This window comes from Megalops cyprinoides, chromosome 20 (assembly GCF_013368585.1).
Source record: "Megalops cyprinoides isolate fMegCyp1 chromosome 20, fMegCyp1.pri, whole genome shotgun sequence".
NCBI lineage: Eukaryota > Metazoa > Chordata > Actinopteri > Elopiformes > Megalopidae > Megalops > Megalops cyprinoides.
The window spans coordinates 18,981,499-19,003,026 of record NC_050602.1 but is presented as its reverse complement, the minus strand read 5'-3'; the positions used below and the strand labels follow the sequence as shown (position 1 = coordinate 19,003,026).

The window sequence follows — 21,528 nt, the reverse complement described above, 5'->3', positions numbered from 1 at the left end:
TGAGCAGACATGGACAGACACAAAAAGCCATGGCTACCAGTCAAAGACGGTTTACATGATCACCGCATGACAGGACTGTTAGAGATAGAGAGTTAGAGACAGTGGAAAACGTTAAAAAACAAAGAAAACTTTTTCAACACATTGTCTTAAATTAGGAGGAATTTCAGTTTCAAGCAAAAAAACTGGTTCTGTTATAGAAAAAGGTTCTGTTATAGGAAGGACCAACCGCCTCACTAGCAGCTCTGGACATCTCAGCCTGCCCTGAGGGACAGTGAGTAACCACCTAGCACTAATAGCAATTAAATGATTACACTGGCATGTCTTTTATTACAAAAGCATCAATTGGTGATTATAACTGTCAATTTTAAAATTAGCATGTTCAGTTTTACAAAGGTTCATTGGGTTACATATATAGTTGTTTTTGTATAGTTTAATACGATTTGGCAATATTATTATTATATACACAAAATGTATTTCATGCCAATAAAGTAGACGAGTGAAGCAAAATGAGCTGAATTTAATTGAACTGGGAGCAGGAAGACGGGATGAAATGAGAAAGAGGGAGAAGAGAGGTCAGGGAGAAATATAGGCAGGAAGAGAGAGAGGCAGAGAGAGGAGGAAAGAAAGAGGCTGGGGCACTTGTGAATGCATGCCACCAATACTGGAGAACCAATCTGGATTATTCAAATCCATTAAAAGCTTTATAATGATTTGGCTTTCAGTATTCCCTGGATACAGGCATTGTGAATGAGGCCTGGAATTTTGCTCCACTGTGAGACAGGCTTTCAACCTATGTTTCAATCATTGTCCTCCAGTCGTCCCAGCAGACACTCCAATCTCAGCAAGCAGCACAGGCATGTGAATAATTACGCAGTTATCAATGGTATAATTGTAGCAATTAGAAGTTCATGGTGCAAAACTAAGAACTGATGCAGCTACGGGTAAGGGAGGAGAAAATGATGAAAAATGTCAAGAAGCATGTGTCTGACTGAGTGAGAAAAACAATAACCCTCTTTCACACTGCATGTTGATGGATGCATTTCATTTTTGTATATCACTAACCCACACACAGTTAATAACAGACCAAAAAACAAACAAAAAAAAAAACACAAAAATACAAAAGTCAGATTAAAACAGACATATTTGACAGATGAGTTCATCTCATGAACTAACCTGACTGCGTTTGTCTTGGACATTTGCAAACTACATGTTCAAGGCTTGTAATGACATCTATTGAGGCTTGTTGCCAGAATGATGTAAGAATCCAATAAACCTACAATAACACCGAGTTGAAATGAATATCAATATTGAACACTGGCACAGAAGCATTGAATAGACAGAACAGTAAACCACCAATATGTTAAGACACTCAGTGCGGAAAAGTGAAAGGCACAGGAAGCAGTTGAAGTAAACACATTTCAGTCAATCAGCTAACAGCTGCCAGGAGTTGTAACCCTCAGCAAACTTGCAGTTTGGATCAAGAAACCCTCCCATTAGATTCTATTCCCATTCTATTCCTCATTTTGAACTGTACAAATACCTTTTTCCTTTGCATACAGTTTGTAACTAAATGTCTGTTATGAATTCTGGATTCTGGGTGAATTCTCCAGAGAATTCTGAGACAAACCTGAAAAAAAATTCACAGTCCGTACAAGCGGAAGGCTAAATGTTACTTATCAGACATTCATAAATGTACACAGCTTTGAAGTGTATAAGTGTTAAAGAGCTGTCAGAAAGACAAAAGTGTTAACTTTCGATCTGCCTTATGTTTGATTAGCATATAATGGTTGTCTTCAAGGATGGATGCTCTATGGCATTAACATCTGTACATGGTCAACAGAATGCATTCATTTCAAAAGTGCTACACTCTACAGATGTTGTCATGACACAGACACATGCAAGCTAAAGCTGTAATTTCTGTGTCTGAATTACTCAAACCCTTTTCACTTTATGTTAATTTCCCTGATATGTTATAAAACGTTACTACTAAAAGATAGTAGAAAATGGTTGTTTGATTTTAGCAGTAACACATTTATTGCATAATTATCACAGTGAAATGTACTTATCAGCTACAGCAGGTAGTTTGGAATACCTGTTGACTTGATCAGTGTTTAAAAGTACTCTACTTGGTGTTTTAAAAATAAATATTTTTGCATATTGAGTAAGTAATTGTTTGCTTAACTAACTAATTTGTGAATGTTTTGCTAAATCTAAGAGAAAATTAATCAGGCCAAAAAAGTGAACATTACACTTGCAGTTTAGATATTTATGTGATTGTTTCTAAATCCAATGATCTATTCCTTTCAGTCTGCCCAGCACAGGTACTTATTCAGTACTATTTACAATGCATGAGACCATCGGCATGAAGGCAAATTTTCCAAATATCTCGTCTTCTTAAATAGAAACAGAACAGCCATTTCCCACGGCCCATGCATGATTTAATCTTTGTAAACAAAAAATGCCACACAACCAAAGCAGAACAGAGCCAAAATGGAAATCTCCTGAATAAATAATGCCACAGAGGGCAGTGTTAAAAATCAGTGCTGCCTCCCGTTTAAAGTGACCAAGACTTTCAGTGACCTTCAGTTCAACATTCTATCAAAGAATGTTGGAAAAAAAAAGCAATTCACCTGAGATACCCTATGACTACACAGAGGAATTAGAGGAGGGCTGGGATTGGCTGAGCTGTGAGGAGAGGAGCTTTCTGACGCACAGCCTCGGTTTGACCTTGAGCGCTGATTCTAGCCACAATAGAAGGGGAAGGAGAATAAGGAGCCGGAGTGGAAAGAGATGAAGTGACTAACAGGATGGGCCCATGGAGAGATAATAGTCTTCCTCTGAGAGTCCTGTGAGGGAGAGGTGGGGTAAACCCCGGGAGCAGCTGTCTCCACTGCGTCTCACAGCAGTCATTGGGGCCGCTTTCTGGTGTCGGTGGGCAGGGCTCAGCGCTGAGTCACCGCTGAGTCACCGCTGCATCACCGCTGCATCACCGCTGCAGAAGATCGACACAGCACAGTAGGGCTGGACTCACCACCAGAGGTCAGCGGCCTGTCCCAAAAAGCCCCGGGGAGGGGATCATACCACGGGACTGCATTGCATATTATGCATAAAGCAATGTCACTCCTGAGTAATGCATTCATACTCCCAAAACAAAAACTGTATCCTGTAGAGAAAACTGTAGAGAAAATCATATGCATTGCAGCAAAAGCAAAAAGCCTCCATTGAAGCGCACAGACTTCATAAGATCTTTTCATGTCCTCAATTTCCTCTCTGCCTCTGAAATAAACCCCAGTAGATTTATACGTACAGCTCTGTGACAGGACAATCTTCTGCTTGCGTCATCATTTGTTTTTCAGTGAGGGACTTTCTTATTTTAACATAACAGCCGTGAAAGTATTTTTGACTTTGGTGTGCAAAGTATGGCTGTGACACAGAGCACAGAGTTAGAAAGAGGAAAAAAGAATCCAAGGAAGCTCATATTAAATCTATACAGTGGCAGAGTCATAAACACGGCATCACAAATGATAATGGTTCCTCACAAGGGGACCTCAACTAAATGGTCAACATCAGTCTCTAACATCCAAGCCACAGATCATCAATATAACTGGCATGGTCAAAGCAGGGAAATCACACTGGCAAATATCTCATCCCAACACCAAATCTCAAAAAAGGATTTACAGGAGAACTCGATCAAACTTCTCAAGGAGAGAAGTCACCATTCACAGTGGACCCAGCTACACACTGAGCTCCACTACAAAGGCCTGCATATGCTAGGATGCTGGGAAACTCCTGTAGGTGATTTTCCTCCCATGTGCCTGTTAGTTACTGGATTGATATGCCCTAGAGAGGGAAACACGATATCGGTGTTTCAAAAGCGTTAGTGCCTCACAGATCCTGGGCCAGCATCAGAGGCCTGTAAAGGAATTCTAATTCATGTATGCGGCAGACATTCATGCAGATGTATAATTCATTTAGTCCGTTTCCATTCCCTCCTAATCCGCTCCATTATATTACAAGCACATTCACAGATCTCAGAGCAGAACCCAGGCGGCATTCCCTGCATTGCTGATGGGGTATGAGTGGGGAAACGTCAGGGAAACGTCAGGGAAACGTCAGGGAAATTTCTGTAATCGCACGCACGTCCAACTATTAGAGCGCTGTGTAGAGAAGGGATGGTGTGAGACGTGTCAATCCTACACACTCTGCTTCTCTTAAACACCTTCATTTAAGAACAATCAAAGGGACAATTTTCTGACCTAAAGGATCTTCCTCAGGTGAAGAAACCACCGCATCAGAACACCTGGTGGTCTTAACGTAGCTCTGATTCCTTGCATACAGATAGCAGTCCTCCCCACTTGGAAAATCCCATACAAAAAAAAAAAAGCTGGAGGGGTTCTCTGCTGATACTTAAAGTGGGGCTGACGTGATCTTTTACCTCATCACTCAAGGTGTCACTCAAACATTTAAATATTTATAACTTAATGTTGACCTACAAGTGTTTTCTGATCCCTGAGATCACGTTACCAAGGATGTCAGATTGCTTGTTCACACGCAGCACCTCAGAGCTGGCCCTGTGAGATCAACAGGTATGTATATAGCCAGGAGGGTCTGATGCTTGGACACAGATGCACACATTAATGCATCCATATAATATAAAGATAACTGGAACCGTGCAGTCCCTATCTGACAGCAATGCCTGGCAACACAGAGATAGTGATGGAGATTGTGGTTTTGTGGTTTTATGGTTTAGGATGCTGAGTATTGCACACCACTGTATTCTCCCGCACTGAATTAAGATGCATGTGAATTTCGGAAACAAATCCACCCACATTTGTTTGATCTTATGTGATCAAAATTACAGCGTTATTTCCCACAGTGTGGATCCGGCTGATGTCGTAGTTTCTTTAGATACATGAAATAAACTTAAATACAAAATGAAACTTCAAACTGAAGTTCTGAAATAAGTCAGACAAGAGAGTGTTTTAGACTGTTAACAGATTTCCCCTATCCATAGCATGTTAAATAGCTCGCATTTAAATATATTATCCATGCAATCCCTAATTCAGAGTCAGAGGCAATTAACTTGAATTTAGATAAAGTAATTACGTGATAAGATATAGTAATTAAGCGATTCAAATTAGACACCCTGTGATTCAAATTAGACATCCTGCTAAAGGCTACAACAGCAGGGCCTAGGATTCAAACTCATAAGCTTCTGGTAGCAAACCCAGTTCTCTGATCTCAACTAAACACTGCCACCTGACCAGAGCTGCTTTTATCTCTAAGAAGAATTCCACCTCCATCAGTTCAAAACAATCCATTCTCTCAGCCCTGGCCCTTTTCATTATTATTTTTTTAATTGAAACTACATGGATTACAGGGACTTAATCCTGGTCCCTGTGGCTATAATTACAGTTTCAACCTCAACAAACAGCAGATGTCAGACTGGAGTTTTGATCAATATTTTACGAGGAAGAAAAAACGATTACTTTTGATGTCTAGCATATCCATATTCAACACAGATTCAAAAACTGTCTGACAAGATTTAGTGCTTTCGTTGAGAGTGGAGTGATTCATATAGGAGGTAACAGGCTCGCTGTGAGCAGATCACTTGGGAAGAGATGAAGACATCTATCACACAACTGGGCGTGACAGCCGCCTTCAATTACAGTGCGGTTAGGATCTTGGCGTGTGTTTGACACGTCCAACTTAAAACTTTCCCTGAGACACAAGGATGTTTATGGGATCTTTCTAAGACAATTTCAAATGAATGTCAAGCACCAGTTGCATATACAGTACAACTCAAAGCCTATATTTTGGGGTATTTCTCTGAAATTATCACTTGATCACTCAACTAATAATATCTCAAATTTATATGTGGATGGGAGCTTACTTTCTACCTCTGACGTTTTCTGCAGTAGTGTCTGCAAAGATGCCCACAATCCATTAAGTCCAATTATACAAGCTCTTAAAGGCTCATTTTAAAAATGTTTTGTGCACCTGATCACAGGCTTAGTGTGTGTTTGCTTTTCACAAGACACTGCTAGGTGACCTTAAAATGCAGGCACAGCATGGTGCTGCAAGGACCACAGACAGACCAGCCACCCGCAGACTACAGTGACCGTAGAAAGACCAGCCACCTGCAGACTACAGTGACCATAGAAAGACCAGCCACCTGCAGACTACAGTGACCATAGAAAGACCAGCCACCCGCAGAAAACAGTGACCATAGAAAGACCAGCCATTCTGACCATCAGCCTAATATTGGATCGTTCGAATTTCCTTTCTCAATCTGTAAGACTTTTTCATACACCAGAAGAATGTCAAACAAGAGAAACACTCCCGCACACTATGTGCTTGCAACAGCTTAAATTTATTCACATTTATGTTTTGGTCACGCAGACCATCAGCAGACCAATGAATGTTAACATGAATAAATTTACACTATTGAAGTACATAGTGTGCGCTAATGTTGTTCTTTACATGTTAACAATTTAATTTTTTCCTCCCATATATGGACCTGAATTTCAGAGATGGTGCATGAATTTTCATTTATGATTTCATTTATGGCGAATAAAATCACAAGACCAAATGACAAGGTTCAAAAGGTTCCATTTACAAAACCAGATTGTTCACCTGATGAACAGATTGCAATCAACATAATGGAGGAGCTGCAACTGGCAAGTCTATTAAGCAATAAACAATTAAGGAAAAAAAACTAAAATCTTAAGACCTTCTCAGGAACTGAAAAAAACTGTAACATTAAAACAGGTGAACATTGCACCAGCAGAAACAAACTGCAGAGGTAAGAAGAGAGACCTGTGGATTTCCAACGGGAAATAAGATGTGAGAAAAGAGAAATATACTTTTACCCCTAAGCTCCCCCCCCAAAAAAATCCTATAACTGGGAATCAGTACATTTTAGTGACCCGTGTGAAGACGAGGTATGGTTCCCAGTCATGCACTCATTGACTGAGGCTGCGTCTGAATCACGGCTCCCTGGGAAAGTCAGCTCCAGCGAGTATTTCTTCGTATCGATTCTCCGGGAAGCACACTGAGCAAACAGACAGGGTTCTACAGAGCAGATCACAGCGTAGGTGTTGCCAGGCAGAGAGAGAAAGGCGAATTGCTGTTGTGAACTGGAGCAAGAACACAAAGATTAATCTGTCATCTTTTTTACGTGAGGTGCCTTAAGCTGTTCTGTGTCTGCTGCTGGCTGCTGAAGTGCTGCCAGTGATATTACATTTACAAGCCAGGTAGTCTGCTTGGTGTGCTTAGGAAAATTCTGTCGCTGCTACTGTTGAAGCTAGAATTATTCTGATGCTTTGGTAGCTCATATATCCATATGAAGTGCAGAAACACAGAAGGCACCAGAAACTCCTGTTGCCAACTGGATCCTCCTAGAAACGGCACCGCAGACGATGGAAGGAATGCAAGAGCTGAATATCTGTACAAGAGTTCAAAGGTGAACCGTTCATCTCAGTGTTCGGGAACAGCGAGTTACAGCAGTCAGTCACTGTACCTTATCTGTGTGGAAGCCTTTGCAGACCCACTGCATCGCATTGCAGCTGAACTGTCATGTTTTTACCCTGAGATTCTGTGGCTTTGATTCACTCTGCTGTGAGTCACCGTGTCTCTACGGGCCAGCAAGTGTTTCTGAAAGTTCTTCGGCAAAGATTGTCTGCAGCAAAAAAGGGGATATATCTATGTATTCTGAGAATATGTTACCGGAACACACACACACACACACACACACACACACACACACACACAGGTGCTTTCATCAGAATATATAATGCCTCCACTAAAGTGATAAACTTAAACTCTGTGGTGCGTACATTGCTTTTCAATAAATATTTTATTGATGTGAATGACCTGCTTTTTACTACTTAAACCGCCTCTCCCAAAGCAACAACAAGATGGTGCCCTACAGACCGTCTTTTGTCAGTTATGTCAATGCATAACCAGCTCTCCTGAAAGCACATCCAAAAGAATTAAGAGGCCAGATATCTGTTTCCAATCAGCGGCAGACGCTGCTGTCAGCAATCTGACTGCACTGAGGTGGATTAAACCATAAGTCTCTGAAATTACTCTGTCATCAGCCACTCACGGTTCGGACGCCAACCTGCGCAACGCTGCACGTCAGAGCCGCCATTAAAATCCAATCTGCTTTTCCTGCAACGTTTTACCTTGACACAGAGAGAGGGGTTCATGGAGCCCTCATATGGCCCGTACTCTGCATGGGCATGATGCATTGGTGTCATATACGGAGACACCGGCCGCCATGCAGGCGTGTTATGGGGCCAGGATTGCACATGCCACAGACTCAGAACGGGCCATTTGTCAATATTAAAGGTAGCCAGCACCTGAAGAGCTGCTATTCTTCACAAAACAAACCACACTATCAATTTTCCACAGACTCTGAGCACACAGACTGCCCGCAGCAGTGAATAAAATGATGTAAGCTGAGGACACAGGGGGTAGAAAGAACCCCTTTATCCTCACTGGACAGCCATATGCACAGTGTCAGAGACTGGGGAGACCAGCAGGGGGCGATATAACCAGGTCTCCATCTGACCCAGCAATTTTGTTTAGTCCACACTGCTGTTGGAAACCTCAGCTGGGACGCAGCCAGTACTGTACTTTCATCCAGCACATTATACCATTCAAGCGGCATGCTCAGCTGTGAAGGACTGTTATTAGGTCATGTAATGTTGGACTGTGGTTTCCTGTTTGTTTATAAAGGCACTGCAACTCCCGATAACACCCATCAATTGATGTATCAAAAAAAATTCCGCTCAGTTCATGAGTGAAAGTATTTTTTTTATTTGAATTCGAAAGCAAACCACCAGGTCTCTTGTGATCAGATCTCTGGTGATGCACAAGAGTCCCAGTCTAACAGCACAGATGTGCTATCAGTCAGTGTTATGAAAGGGTGAGATGACGTTGCACAAAGAAGCATTCCTTTCAAAAAAAAAACCCCATTTCATAAGCCAGCAGTGACAGAGCACCCCCTCCTACTGGTTCAAACCCTCCTCCTGAGTATGGGGATATCAGGAACCCCTGAAGGACGGAGCTACACTGGCAGGCATGGGGACTGCGTCACCTTGTGAAGGACACCCCTGGAACACTGCTGCCTCATCAACTTCACCCAGGCTCGGGAGACATTACATCACGGAGGCCCCGCCCCCTGCCAGATCCCTCATATCGCAGATTAGCACACACTCTGAAGTTAATTGGCTGCTCTCAGCCAGCCACGCCCCCTTCATTCTGCTGCAGTGCAATAGCAACCAAGTAAAGGCACTGCAGAGACAAGGGGACCATACCACAGTGGTAGAGACAAGGGGGGGGGGGGGGGTTCTCTCCTGAAAGCTAAACATCTCATATGTACTGCACTTTGAATATAATTGGAATTTAAACTAATACACACTCAGCATCTGCAGGGGCTGCATGCTCCTGTACACAGGGATATAATAACATCAAAAAAATAAGCTATTGAAAAGCAACAAAAGCGAGAAAGTCCTCGTGGTTAGCTACTTACAAGAACTAGTTACCTCTGGGGACCAGTCAAGGACATTCTGATGATGTGTAATAGTATCATATGTTGCAAACAGAGATGCTCACCCATGCCACTGACCAATGTCAATTGCTTTTGAAGGTCATTACAGGTTGTTAGATAATTTAAACCAGTTCAGCTATAGATATTGTTTATTGTTGAAAGTCAGTTGCTTTGGATGTCTCTGTCAGAAAATGGAGACAGATTCCCCAGGTGTTGCAGTGACGATGAATTGTGACATCAACAGGTGGGACAGCAGTCTGTGGCACGCTCCAAAACTTCAGTTTCTGAAGGAGGTCCATGTGACTAATCCACACTTATTTGCTTGCATTATTTGTTTTCCCACATCTGAAAACTACAAATAGCATGTTTTCTTCTTAACATAAATACATTTTCTTAGAATACAGTTTTATGTATCCATTTGTCATGGGAGTGCAAGTCCCTGCCTTTGCACTTATCTGTATCCCTTCTCTCCTCTCACACATAAGGGCTCGCCACAGCGATACTGTGAGACACAAAACCACCGCGTCTCCCGCCCAGTCATACTGTGATCTGTCTGGAGAAGGGTAAACCGAGCTGCCTGCGGAAAACGAGGCCGGTGTGCAGCGCGGGCATTTTATTCTTACTGTTCTCGGCTGCAAAACTGTGCCAGGTGCTGCAAAACAAGGCCCTGTTGCATAGCACAAGAGGTCCAGAAAGCAGCCTGCTGTCTCTGATTCTAAAGCCTCAACTGTTATGAGCCAATTAGCATGCAAGAGGCTAATCTGACACGGCACATTCTGCTGGAAACAAGGCCATGTACACTGCACCGGAGGTGAGCCTGGCCAGGGGAGGCAACCTGGAGGGGCGTCTGACCCAGTCGTACAAAGCATTGGTAACGGAGAACCTACCTTCTCCTGGTACTGGCGCCGCGAGGAGTCGAGGGACTGGATGAGCGCGGTGGCGTGGCCGATAAAGACGGCGTAGCAGGTCGCGCCCACGATCATGCTCAGCATGGTCAGCCAGATGTCGGACAGGCTCTCGGGGGCCTGCCGGCCGTAGCCGATGCACAGCATGTGACTCATGGCCTTGAACACTGCGAAGGAGTACTGCTCGCTCCAGGAGTCATTCTGCAGGGGGGAAGACAGAGGCACGGCGGTTTAAAGAGCTTTAAAAGCTGGGCTTCTAACCCCACGGCTGCTGGCTGGATTCCCTTATCAAGCCCCTTTATTCACGTGATCTTGATCGGGTCTGACCGTAGTGGTGACACAAACATAAACTGCCCATGCAGCAACCTCTGTCTACAACCAGAGCTCAGGCCCCCACTCACCAGCCAGATGTACAGTACCAGTCAAAAGTTTGGACACAAGTTTTATTTTTTATTTACTATTTTCCACACTTGAGAATAATAGTAAAATGCTAAAGAGTAAAGACATTAAACCTATGTACTGTAATAACACAAATGGGATTATGCAATGGGATATGTTAAACAAATCAAAACTCGTTTATATTTTACATTCTTCAAAGCAGCCAAAATGTTTTTTTTAAGAAATATTTTTTGGAAAGACATTCATACATACACATTTCAAGCATTTAAGCCTAAGTCTTCACATCAAAATGTCTTTGAATGCATGTTTCACATGTAGTTGTGACCATCTCACATCTGCCTCCTGCTTCAGTTGTACCCTTGAGTGGTGTTGCACTAAACTTGCATTGTTTCAATACATTTCCAGCAGATTTGAATGATTTGTAAAAATGTAAACTGTGCAGGTTGCCTTAACTCTGTTAAGCAAATATGCCACATAAAAATGAATCAGTAGCAGATGATTTTTGTCCATCATGAAGTAAAAACCTTGGTTTTCTGTAAAAGCATAATCATTATAGGTCATCGCTGAGGGTTTCTTAAGGCAAACAGCGGCCATTACTGCGGTTTGAAAAGTGTTTGCGTGATGTAGGCACAGTCTGTTGACCTTAATTCTCCACACTAGATTAACTAAGGACGCTGTCTTCCATCAAACAGGACGTTGAAGCATACAGCCTGGTCATTCAGGGAGAGTGATGATATTTTTATTCCCATCCTCTCTGCCTGCACTGTGAGATAGCTGGACAACAAAAAAATCTGTGCAATAGCAGTTAAATAGTTGGTTGCAGGTTCTGTTCTCATTGCTGTTTACCAATGTGCTAAATCCAAATTGCCTCAATAAATATCCAGCTGCATAAATGGATAAATGTGTCACATGTAAAGCATGTAATACGTCCTGGATTAAAGTGTCTGCTAGGATAATATAGGATAATATGTCATACTCAGAGAAAGGTATTAAAATAAACCTGGGAAAATCTCGCCAGAGAGACTGAGACACTGATGGCAGCCAGGAGAGCCTCATGAAGCCGTGAGTATGCAGACGCTAAAGCACACGGAGCCAGCGTGAATTGGACAGCCCTGCCAGCTCCTCCAGCCTCCGCCAGGACAAAATCTGTGGCTCTGCCGTGGGGGAGGGTTTGGCTGCAGGATGGAACCGGAGCCCTCGTCATACACCTCGGCACACACATCCCATTTCAAACCAGGTGCGTAATCAGTGCTTGGGGGTTGTGTGTACCACTTGTGTGTACCACTTCTGTACAACATGGCATTGTTTCCTCATTAGTTATGATTTGGTCTCTATGCTTAACCATTTTGAATTCACCCTACTATTTACTTATTTCCTTGCACTTATACAGAATGGCTTTGAATCTGGTATAAAAGTATAAGATCAATTTAAATAATGCTATATATCTCATGTATTTTGAATGCAACAAATCAATTATAAGTTCTCTGAGGAAACCCGGGAAGTCTTCCAGTCTCTGAACAGATGGAGAGCAAGAGGTGAGATAATCCCCCAACCTGCTATTCTCTGCATTCTCTTTGCTCTCTTCGGCTGGAAAGGCACAGAGGCTACTCCCACTCCGTCGCTACTGCGACTGCAATCACATGAATCACTGACATCACGATTAATATCGACGCCAATGTTTTAAATGGATTTTAAAGCATCTGACAAGCTGTGGCGACGAGAAATGGCTGGATAATCTGTTTAATTATGCCGATTAACATTCGTATCATGATGATGTTCTGACATTATGCCAAATAAAATGAAATCATGGCACTTATGAATAGATGAAAGAGTAGTTTTCAGAATAGTCTACTGGGTCCCCTCTCCATAAAGAATGTGCCTTCCAGTATGGGAAACATGCCTCACTTATTATCCCCATATAATGTGCAGTCTGAAAAAAGGGACATCCTGTTGCTTTTAATAAGGACTAAAGAAGATCCCTAAACCTAACACCCTAATTCTAACCCTAATCCTAACATTTACCCTGACCAAAACCTTCACAGGATTTTGACTGGGTCTGAGCACGATGTTGACATTTACATAAGCTGCCCATGCAACGTGTTACAACCTGAGACACCTGCAACCAGAGTTTCATGCTCCAGCCTAATACACCTGCAGCCAGAGACACATGCTCTGGCCTGATGCACCTGCAGACAGAGCTCCCTGCTCTGGCCTAATATACCTGCAGCCAGAGACACATGCTCCAGACTGGTACACCTGCAGACAGAGCTCCCTGCTCTGGCCTAATACACCTGCAACCAGAGACACATGCTACAGATTGGTACACCTGCAAGCAGAGCTACACGCTCCAGTCTGATACACCTGCAACCAGAGCTACACGCTCCAGTCTGATACAACTGCAGTGAGAGTTGGGGCTCTGGCCTGCAGATTTACTCACTACTGTCCCCCATTTGGATTCTGGGTGCGTCACAGGCATGCTGGGTAAAAAGGCCAGCGGCCCAAAAGTAACACGCTGACAGAAATAAACAAGTTGCCACATTCCCAGAGCAGGAGGGGTTAGCAGCAGCACGCCACAGTTTTTTGTGAGTTGTGCTGCGTATCGCCCGTGCACGTCCCCCAAAACACCACGGCAGGGAGCGACGTGGCCACAGCACGACACTCAACCTTTCCCCCTGTGTGCAATTAAGAGTCTTTGTTATCCACTTAGCTGTGCTTTCACCAGAACCACAGCTGCTTGGAGTGACCAAGTGTCAGCCACACACACAGAGCCATAAATACTGTCTCTTTCTTAGTCATTAACCTAAAATGCAGTGCACAGTCACACCAGGCTGGCAGTTATGAAATATGTGCAATACAGAGGCTAAATTTCTATCTGAATGCTTCCCAGCCCAACGCCTAGCAGCGTGGGGTTACCATAAAAAGGCTTCTGCAAGGCAGTGCTGGGGCTTCTTGCTATGAAGAGCAGCAGCAACACTACAAAAATATTTATGAATAGACATAAAGGGAGTTGTGGGGAAAATAGTGGGAGCTGGTGATAGTCATTTCCTAGTTTCTAAATTTGTCGAGTATATAATCTGCATTTGAATTTATTGCTGCAGGAACAGCTCCACGTGAACCAGCTAAGGGAGAGGAAACATGTACCTGAAAGAACGATTCTCTGAATGACTGCAGGAGGATTCAGCTCCACGAGTGACATGTTAATACATTTGGCCATGCTAGCACTCCCAGTCTGCTATAGCTTATCTGAATTTACAAGGCTCGCTCTAGCTTTTGGTCCTCCATTAACGCTTGGCTGCTCCCGCTTTAAAGCAGAGAGCTGTTGTAATGTATGCTTTTGAATCTCGGTGGAAACGACTGAACATTCTTTCAAACCTGTTTCCCATGGAAACAATGCCATATTTTATCAACCACAATAGAAGCTGCTGGCCTTCTCGCCGACTGCCCACTGGCCACCATCTTTCCCAATAAAAGCTACGAAAACAAGAAATACAGTCTTTCATCACTACAGCTAACCGCACAGGGCAACCTTAGCCTCCACACACACACACACACACATGCAACCTTAGCCTCAGTACAAACACGCAGAGAAATTTTAACCTCCAAACAGGCACTTAGAGCGCTGCTCAGCAAAACGGTCTCACACTAGAACATGCTAGGAATACGACTGTGCAGCTGAAACACAATCTCACACAGGAAGACGTCTGGGCACCTGATTTGCCAGCGCTGTACATGTGTTACGCAGCGTACACTGCAGTGTCCTGAAAACAACAGGCTTCTTCTGTCCCGTGCTGAAAAAACTTAAGGTTTCATACTGATGCGGTAACACAGACTGAGGCAGAACTAACCCAAGACTAAAGGAGGGCATTTAAATACCGATCCAAAACTTTAGCATACACAGCTGTAAGGCATTGGAGTATGATACCGTTCTGTCTCAGCTTGTTACTATACATCTGACATGTATGTATGCACGTATACACAAATATGCATGTGTGCATAATATATCTCATTTCTTCTACAGCATTACCTCCTACAGCTTACAACAGACTACTCATGAAGCACTCACAAAGCACTGTTTTACATGACAAATACATGTTACTTGGTTTCAGACATGCGAGCCCTCTTCAACAAATTCTTTCTCCATCTATCCTCTCTGTCTTTCTGAGGAAAGACAAAAGACATTTAATACGTCATTATGTATAACTCATTTACAGGAGCCCTGAGAATAGCGCCCCTTTGGGCCCTGCATTGTATACAATCACAAAAGCTCCTCATGGAGGTGTATTTCTGTGTGTGAATGTGTGAGAAACAGAACATGCGCGTGTGTGTGTGTGTGTGTGAGAGAGAGAGAGACAGACAGAGAGTGTGTATGTGTGAGTAAATTCATGTGTGCATGTTTTATGTGTGTGTGTGTGTGTATGTATGTGCGTGTGTGTGTGCATGTGTGTTGGAAAGAGCAGGACAGAATGCGTGTGTGTATCCAAATGAGGATGTGATTGTTCTTGTGTGCAATACGCAGGCTGCACACGCGCATGTGTGTTACAAATAGAAGGATCTAGATTCACATATCCTTACCCTCGCTGAGCACTGCTTCAGAGTGGACATTTTAACCTTGGTGGAGAAGGCCGGGGGTGAACGACTCTATAAAGCACATCCGCCACATGTGCATCGCCCTCGGGGCACTGGAATGTTAGCGGGAACAGAGGCGACAGCGAGAGCAGGACAGCCATGACATGAGGGTAAGGGGGGCGGGCGAGCCCAATATACTGCACTTTTGGGATGGCGAGGGCGAGGGCGAGGGCGAGGGCGAGGGTGAGAGCTAGCAGACCGTGCCAGCAGTCACCCTGATGTACACTGACGGAATGTGGCTTCCTTTAGTTTCCTGGGAATCAATTTATTTTGTGTGTGTGTGTGTGTGTAATGTATGTTTATTTGTGTGTGTGCTGGAGTATGCAGGTCTGTATATGCAGGTGTGTGTGTGTCTGTGCATGTGTGTGCATATGTGGGTGTGTGTGTAATTCGTGCTCATGCAGGGACGCAAATGAGGTCTCAGTCAGAAACTCATTTACTCCACCGTAGCACTTAGAGCAGCATCATTTCCTCATAGATCAGACAGGCATAATGAGTATTACAGTAGGACTCATAAATCACTGTGTGGACTGAGCCCAAACCATGTGGCACGATCCAAACAGACTGCATCTGGGATCTGGGCTTGCTTAAATATACAAGGGAAGGATCACTTAACTGAAACGTTGCGTTTCAAGGAACCTAAGTGGATTTCTGTGTGGAGTATTCTGGGAATCCCCTTGCATCACCCAGCCTCTCTCCCTCTCTCTCTCTCTAGCTCTCTCTCTCTCTGTGCCAGTAGCTGGCATTACCCTTGAAGTCACCTCTGTCCATGATAAATGCCTGTCCTCACAAAGGTAGCTTGTTGTTAATACACGAGCAGGATGGAGGGCGGGGGAGGGGGGGGTGAGTTTTTAGGGACATCACCACCCCTTCATTGGATTACTGTTGATTATTCCACAGAGGCTGCACTGCACTACGGCCTCGCGCTTACGCTAAACAGGTTCCTATCTGGTGACTAACGTCACAAGCACTGAGCCACTCAATGCCAGGAGGTCTCAAGTGCTCGATATCAGTTAACGCTGAGTCCTTCGTAACGCAAGAGAGTTTCGACTTCGACTGGGGTGGGGAGGTGTCCGTTGCCGAGGGTTGATGGGTTCACGGATCCTGGCACGGGGGGGCAGAGGTGCGGAGTCTTGGACTGGCACATGCCAGGGATGTTTCAACACACCACCCAGATGGCTAGAGGAAGCAAAGCTGTCGGCAGTGCCTGGTACAGGCCCTAATCCCGACTCAGACGTCAGGGCCTGCCTCTTGCCTGACGGCAAGTGGGGGGAGAGAGAGGCCCACATTCCGGAGTCTGCCCCGCATGGGAACATCTGTACACCATTCCTCCCCATGTGACCACCTGCCAGCGTGGGAGTGAGACCGGCAGCTGTCCACACTGCTGCTCTCAGCTGATCTTATATCTGTCTGCCAGTTTCAAAAATAAGTGTCTCACAGCTACGCACCAACCGACAAGTCTCTCAGGACTGTTACAGAGACCACCCACCACAACACACGGGAACAAGCAGTACAGGATTGACTGATGTCAATACTGGCGTCTGTAAAAGTAAAATAACAAACATAACTGATCAAGATCAAGCTGTCAACTGTTGGGGAGATGATCTCCAAAATGTTCTGCATGCATGTGTAACATGCTACTTAGAAACAAGCTGTGCTGTCTGGACCTTTTGAGGGGCATTTAGCCAACTGCTGTTGTGCTTTGTCATAAATTTTTATTATTCACATTGTTACATTATTATTATATATGTTATTATTATTAACATTGTCTAACTTATATATTGTTGAGAATTGTGCAGCAGCTGAATCTAACCAAAAATGTTCTTGAAGAATGGGGACAATATCAAACAAAATTTCCTTAAATTCAATTGTCAAAATTAGGGCCAACACACCATAGCAGCTAAATGGGATGCTCATCTTCGATAAAGATGGGATCTCCCTGTCGTGGTGCAAACTCCGCTGCTCTGTCTGTCTGCCTGCTTGTCTGTGTGTCTTTATGCGGGTCTGTCTCTCTGCCTGCGTATCAGTGCGTTTGTCTTTATCTGTCTGCCTGTCTCGTGCCTATGTGTGTGTGTCTTTATGTGTGTTTGTCTGTCTGCCTGTCTTCCTATCCGTGTGTGTCTTTATGCGGGTCTGTCTGTCTGCCAGTCTGTTCTGTCTGCCTGCCTATCTGTTTGCGTGTGTTTATGTGTGTCTGTCTGTCTGTCTGCTCTCTCTGCCCACCTCCCTGTATGCCTGTCTGTCTGTCACTGGTCACAAGGCAGTGATGAGATCAGCAGGACCAGATGGAGGGTCATCAGGAGTTTGTTAGTGTGACACGACTCCTCTCCATTCCACACACACATTACTGAGAGCCTGATTACTGGATTAGGGGTGTTAAATGTGGCTCTTCTGCAGGGTGTTGGATCGCACCATAGGAAGGGGCACATGACTGGCTCAACCCAACATTATAAGAAACCCAATAAAACACTATGCAAACATTACAGCACAGACATCAAAGCGATGCAAAAATAGCATCAAACAAACAGGAAAACATCCACAAACAGGAAAACATCAACAGGAAGAAAAAACTAATTTTGACTGAGCCCCAAGAGTTTTACAACAGCTTTCATATGGAAATTGAAACTGGTGGGCTTTATTAGTAGGCCATGCCAACTGGAAGCCACTGCCTGATGGCCTTGCCTGTCTCCATGATGGAAATTAGCAATTCTAATCCATGTGCATGCTTCAATAAAGCAACACAGATCAGTGCTCATATCAACAATTAAAGCGTGCAATGATCACAGGATTAGGTACTGGATGAATGACCTTTTCTGCTAAAATGATACCTGAAACCATAATTGGATAATAAACTGATGATTAATTTATGATTAACCTTTACTTCCTGAACAGCCTGGATAGAGTCATACATATAATTTTTAAACTATATACTGTATTTAGTTACATTTACCCATTAGCTGATTAAAGAAAATTAATCATTTGCCCAAATCCTGACTAAAGTGACAACAAGAACTGAGTTGCTGTCATTAACCTGAAGCAAAATAAAGTGAGGGAAACAAACTATTCTCATTCTTCTAATTCCACATTGGATAACTGCATACTTTGTTATATTTCATTGTTGCATTGCAGCTAGTTACACTTTTATCCCACTGCAGTTACTCCTGCTATGTGTCAGCTATCATCTGATCACCCCGAGAACATCCTGTATAACATACATTTTCAACAATCCACTATAACAGTCCATGTTTATGATACTGTCTCTTTAAATGGATTATCATTATGCATAATGGCCTTCTGTTTCAGCACACTTCCCCCAGTGGGTAGGGGGCAGAGTGGGAGTGGTCAACCTAGATGCTGGTCGCATGGAAGCGACCGTCCAAAGCATTAGTAACACACACACACACACACACACACACACACACACACACACACACACACACACACACACACACACACACACACGGGTATGTGGCTTTGCCTCTGGTCATTTACGATAAGAGTTAAGTTACAGCTCAGGGGCCAAATAAAACACCAAACGAATGTACCAACAAATGTTGTGCCAGACCTCCTCAAACTCTACACAGCAGCCTAGATAGGCCTCTAGCCATCCACCACATGCCGAGCAAAGCGCCTTGCACCAATGAGACACTAGTTCAAATTTGGAACTCGGCTTTGGAGCCCTGAAATTGGCTGCTTTTTTTAAGCATTTGCAAAATAAATTAAAAAAAAAGCTGAGGGACCGACGCTGCTATAAACGGCTCGCCTTTATGTTCCGGTGAAGCAGCGGCTGAGAGCAGGTGCTGCAGGGCGTTGCTGTCCCCTGCTCCGCGGCTTTCATCTCCCTGTCATCACCTCCCCTGTGTGAATCACCAGCACCAGACGTGCAGCAAAACCTGCGTCATTTCCTTCCTCTGAGTTTTTCAGACTGATGGAGCGTGGGGTGTGAGGGGGGTGGGGGGGGGGGGGGGGGGCTCACAGGGGAAGCGTTCATATGAAGCAAAACAAACGTCTTCATTCATAATGATGTGCAACGAGCAAACAACTTCTGCTCAAGGGCCAATCTCTGCTGCAGGCGCAGCAGACAGACTCAAAGCAAGCTGCTGTGCTGACTCATAGGGAGCGCAGATTCATGGAGGCAACACTGTGTGAAGGGTGGTGTCAAAAAGCAACGATTAACCATGCCTGCAATAACTAACACTAACACTGAAAACAAATGTGTTGCCAGATTAAACGTCCAAACTTTCCAAGTTCTCAAAATATGAAGTTTACAGATTTTATTATTATGGGAATTCTGACAGGCACTTTCATTCATTTCATTTTACAACTGGCAGATATACCACCTCTGCCAGCTTCTTATTGGTTGAGCAGATATGGGCGGAGCTAAAGGGGCAATGCCTATTAAAGCAGCTAATTAAATAAATGAAAGAAGTGATGATTTATCACTGAACAGGGAAGGTTCACTCAATGTCATTACGTAGTAATTGAATTTCCTTTGAATTGCAATTTCATCTAATGTAACATCTCACCTTCATTTGCTGAAACAGTGCAGTTTAATGGCTGTTTCCGTCTGATACAATATGAGAGCCATTTGTTGCAGCGTTTTCTTTTTGGAATTGAAAATAATTCAAAAGGCACCATGATTGTTTAACTGAAAAATTACAATTAATTTTGAATTTTGCATGTTTATCTAACTGTTGCCTATAATTAATCTGAAGGTGGCTGGAATTTGCTAGTGTTTGAAAATGAGTCAGCGGCTCTTAAAAGGCTTATTATGAAAGGATGAAAATGAATGAGTTGAACGAATTAAAAACTGAGTTGGGGTGCTCATCCAAAAGTTTGCCTCAGCAACACCTTTTATCACAGAAAGTGAATGGAAACCTTAAATGCTTAGTTCATTCAAAACAAAAAAAAAAAAAAAACACTTTCCCTCTGCTTTATTTATGACAAACAGCAGCCTCATGTCATTCATTTCTTATGCTATAACAACTCATGCGTCATTTTGTTTTATTTCTGTTACATTTTTTCTATAGATTTAAGCATATCCTACCACCATCCTGTTGAGTGACACCCAGCAGTCCGGGGGGAAGTCCTGCAGCATGGGCACCAGGAACTGCAGGCAGCCGTCCCAGTGGCACAGCAACAGCATCATACCAATCAGGTTGAAGATCCGCATCACAGCGCTGGCCAGGTCATAGGTCATGTGGAAGATCTGTGGCACAGCAGGAGAGAGGGGGAGAGCTCCATCATATGACCACCACACGAAGACCAGCCAACTCTGCAGGGGTCCACGTGCGCTTTTTTTTGGGATTCGACGAGAGTCGTCTAGGCAACACAAGGAGACAGAAAGCGATTACAGTAAGTGGAAGAAAAAAAGTGCTACAGCTCACTGTAGGGCTGCAGTGGCAGCTATATTTTGAGTTGTTCTAAATTTTAGCAGGGCTTATTCCAGAAATATTACTGCTTCGGTCCCACAACAATATTACCACTAAAGAAAATAAAAATACAGAAAAGCAGAAAAGTACACATTTCGTTTTATTCTCAGACCACAAACCCAAGCATGCATTGCTACAACAATTTATCTTACTATTTACTTTCACGGGTAAATTAAAATGATTCATCGTAATTTATAATAGCATTATATTATATTGACAATAATGTCAGCATCAATAAAAGTTACCATTAACTCCACATTCTTAGACGGGTTAATTAAAAGTCAACTGGCTGTACTAACCTCTGCAATATTTATAGCCAAACAACACAGAGTGTAATATCCATTGGGCTTATGAATTATTTAGTACCCAGTGACACATAATACGAAGTGTTTATGTTGGCTGCATGGCTTTTATAGCGGAAAACTGCATTGGAGCAAAGTGTTGCGCTCTTGCTGCGTTTGAAATAAAACATCTGAAAAGAGGGAACTGAAGGAACGCAGAAGCCGGGGGACAAATCGGCTGGATGACTCATTACCTTTATTCAAACTGTAGTGGCCCCGTCAAAGTCGCTTTTTCCTTAATCATGCTCTCAAACTGAACGAACAGT

The 21,528-nt window shown here is 43.6% G+C and overlaps 1 protein-coding gene across 1 annotated transcript in view; it reads right to left on the bottom strand.

Moving 5' to 3' along the window:
• The window catches only part of LOC118795986 (potassium/sodium hyperpolarization-activated cyclic nucleotide-gated channel 2-like), a 40,787-nt gene that overhangs the window by 7,493 nt on the left and 11,766 nt on the right, over window positions 1-21,528 (bottom strand). Inside the window, exons 3-4 of the mRNA XM_036554811.1 lie at window positions 20,537-20,698; window positions 10,447-10,665 (exon numbers count right to left, since the gene is read on the bottom strand). Coding sequence (XP_036410704.1) covers window positions 10,447-10,665; window positions 20,537-20,698 — 381 coding nt within the window. The remainder of the gene's footprint in view (window positions 1-10,446; window positions 10,666-20,536; window positions 20,699-21,528) is intronic.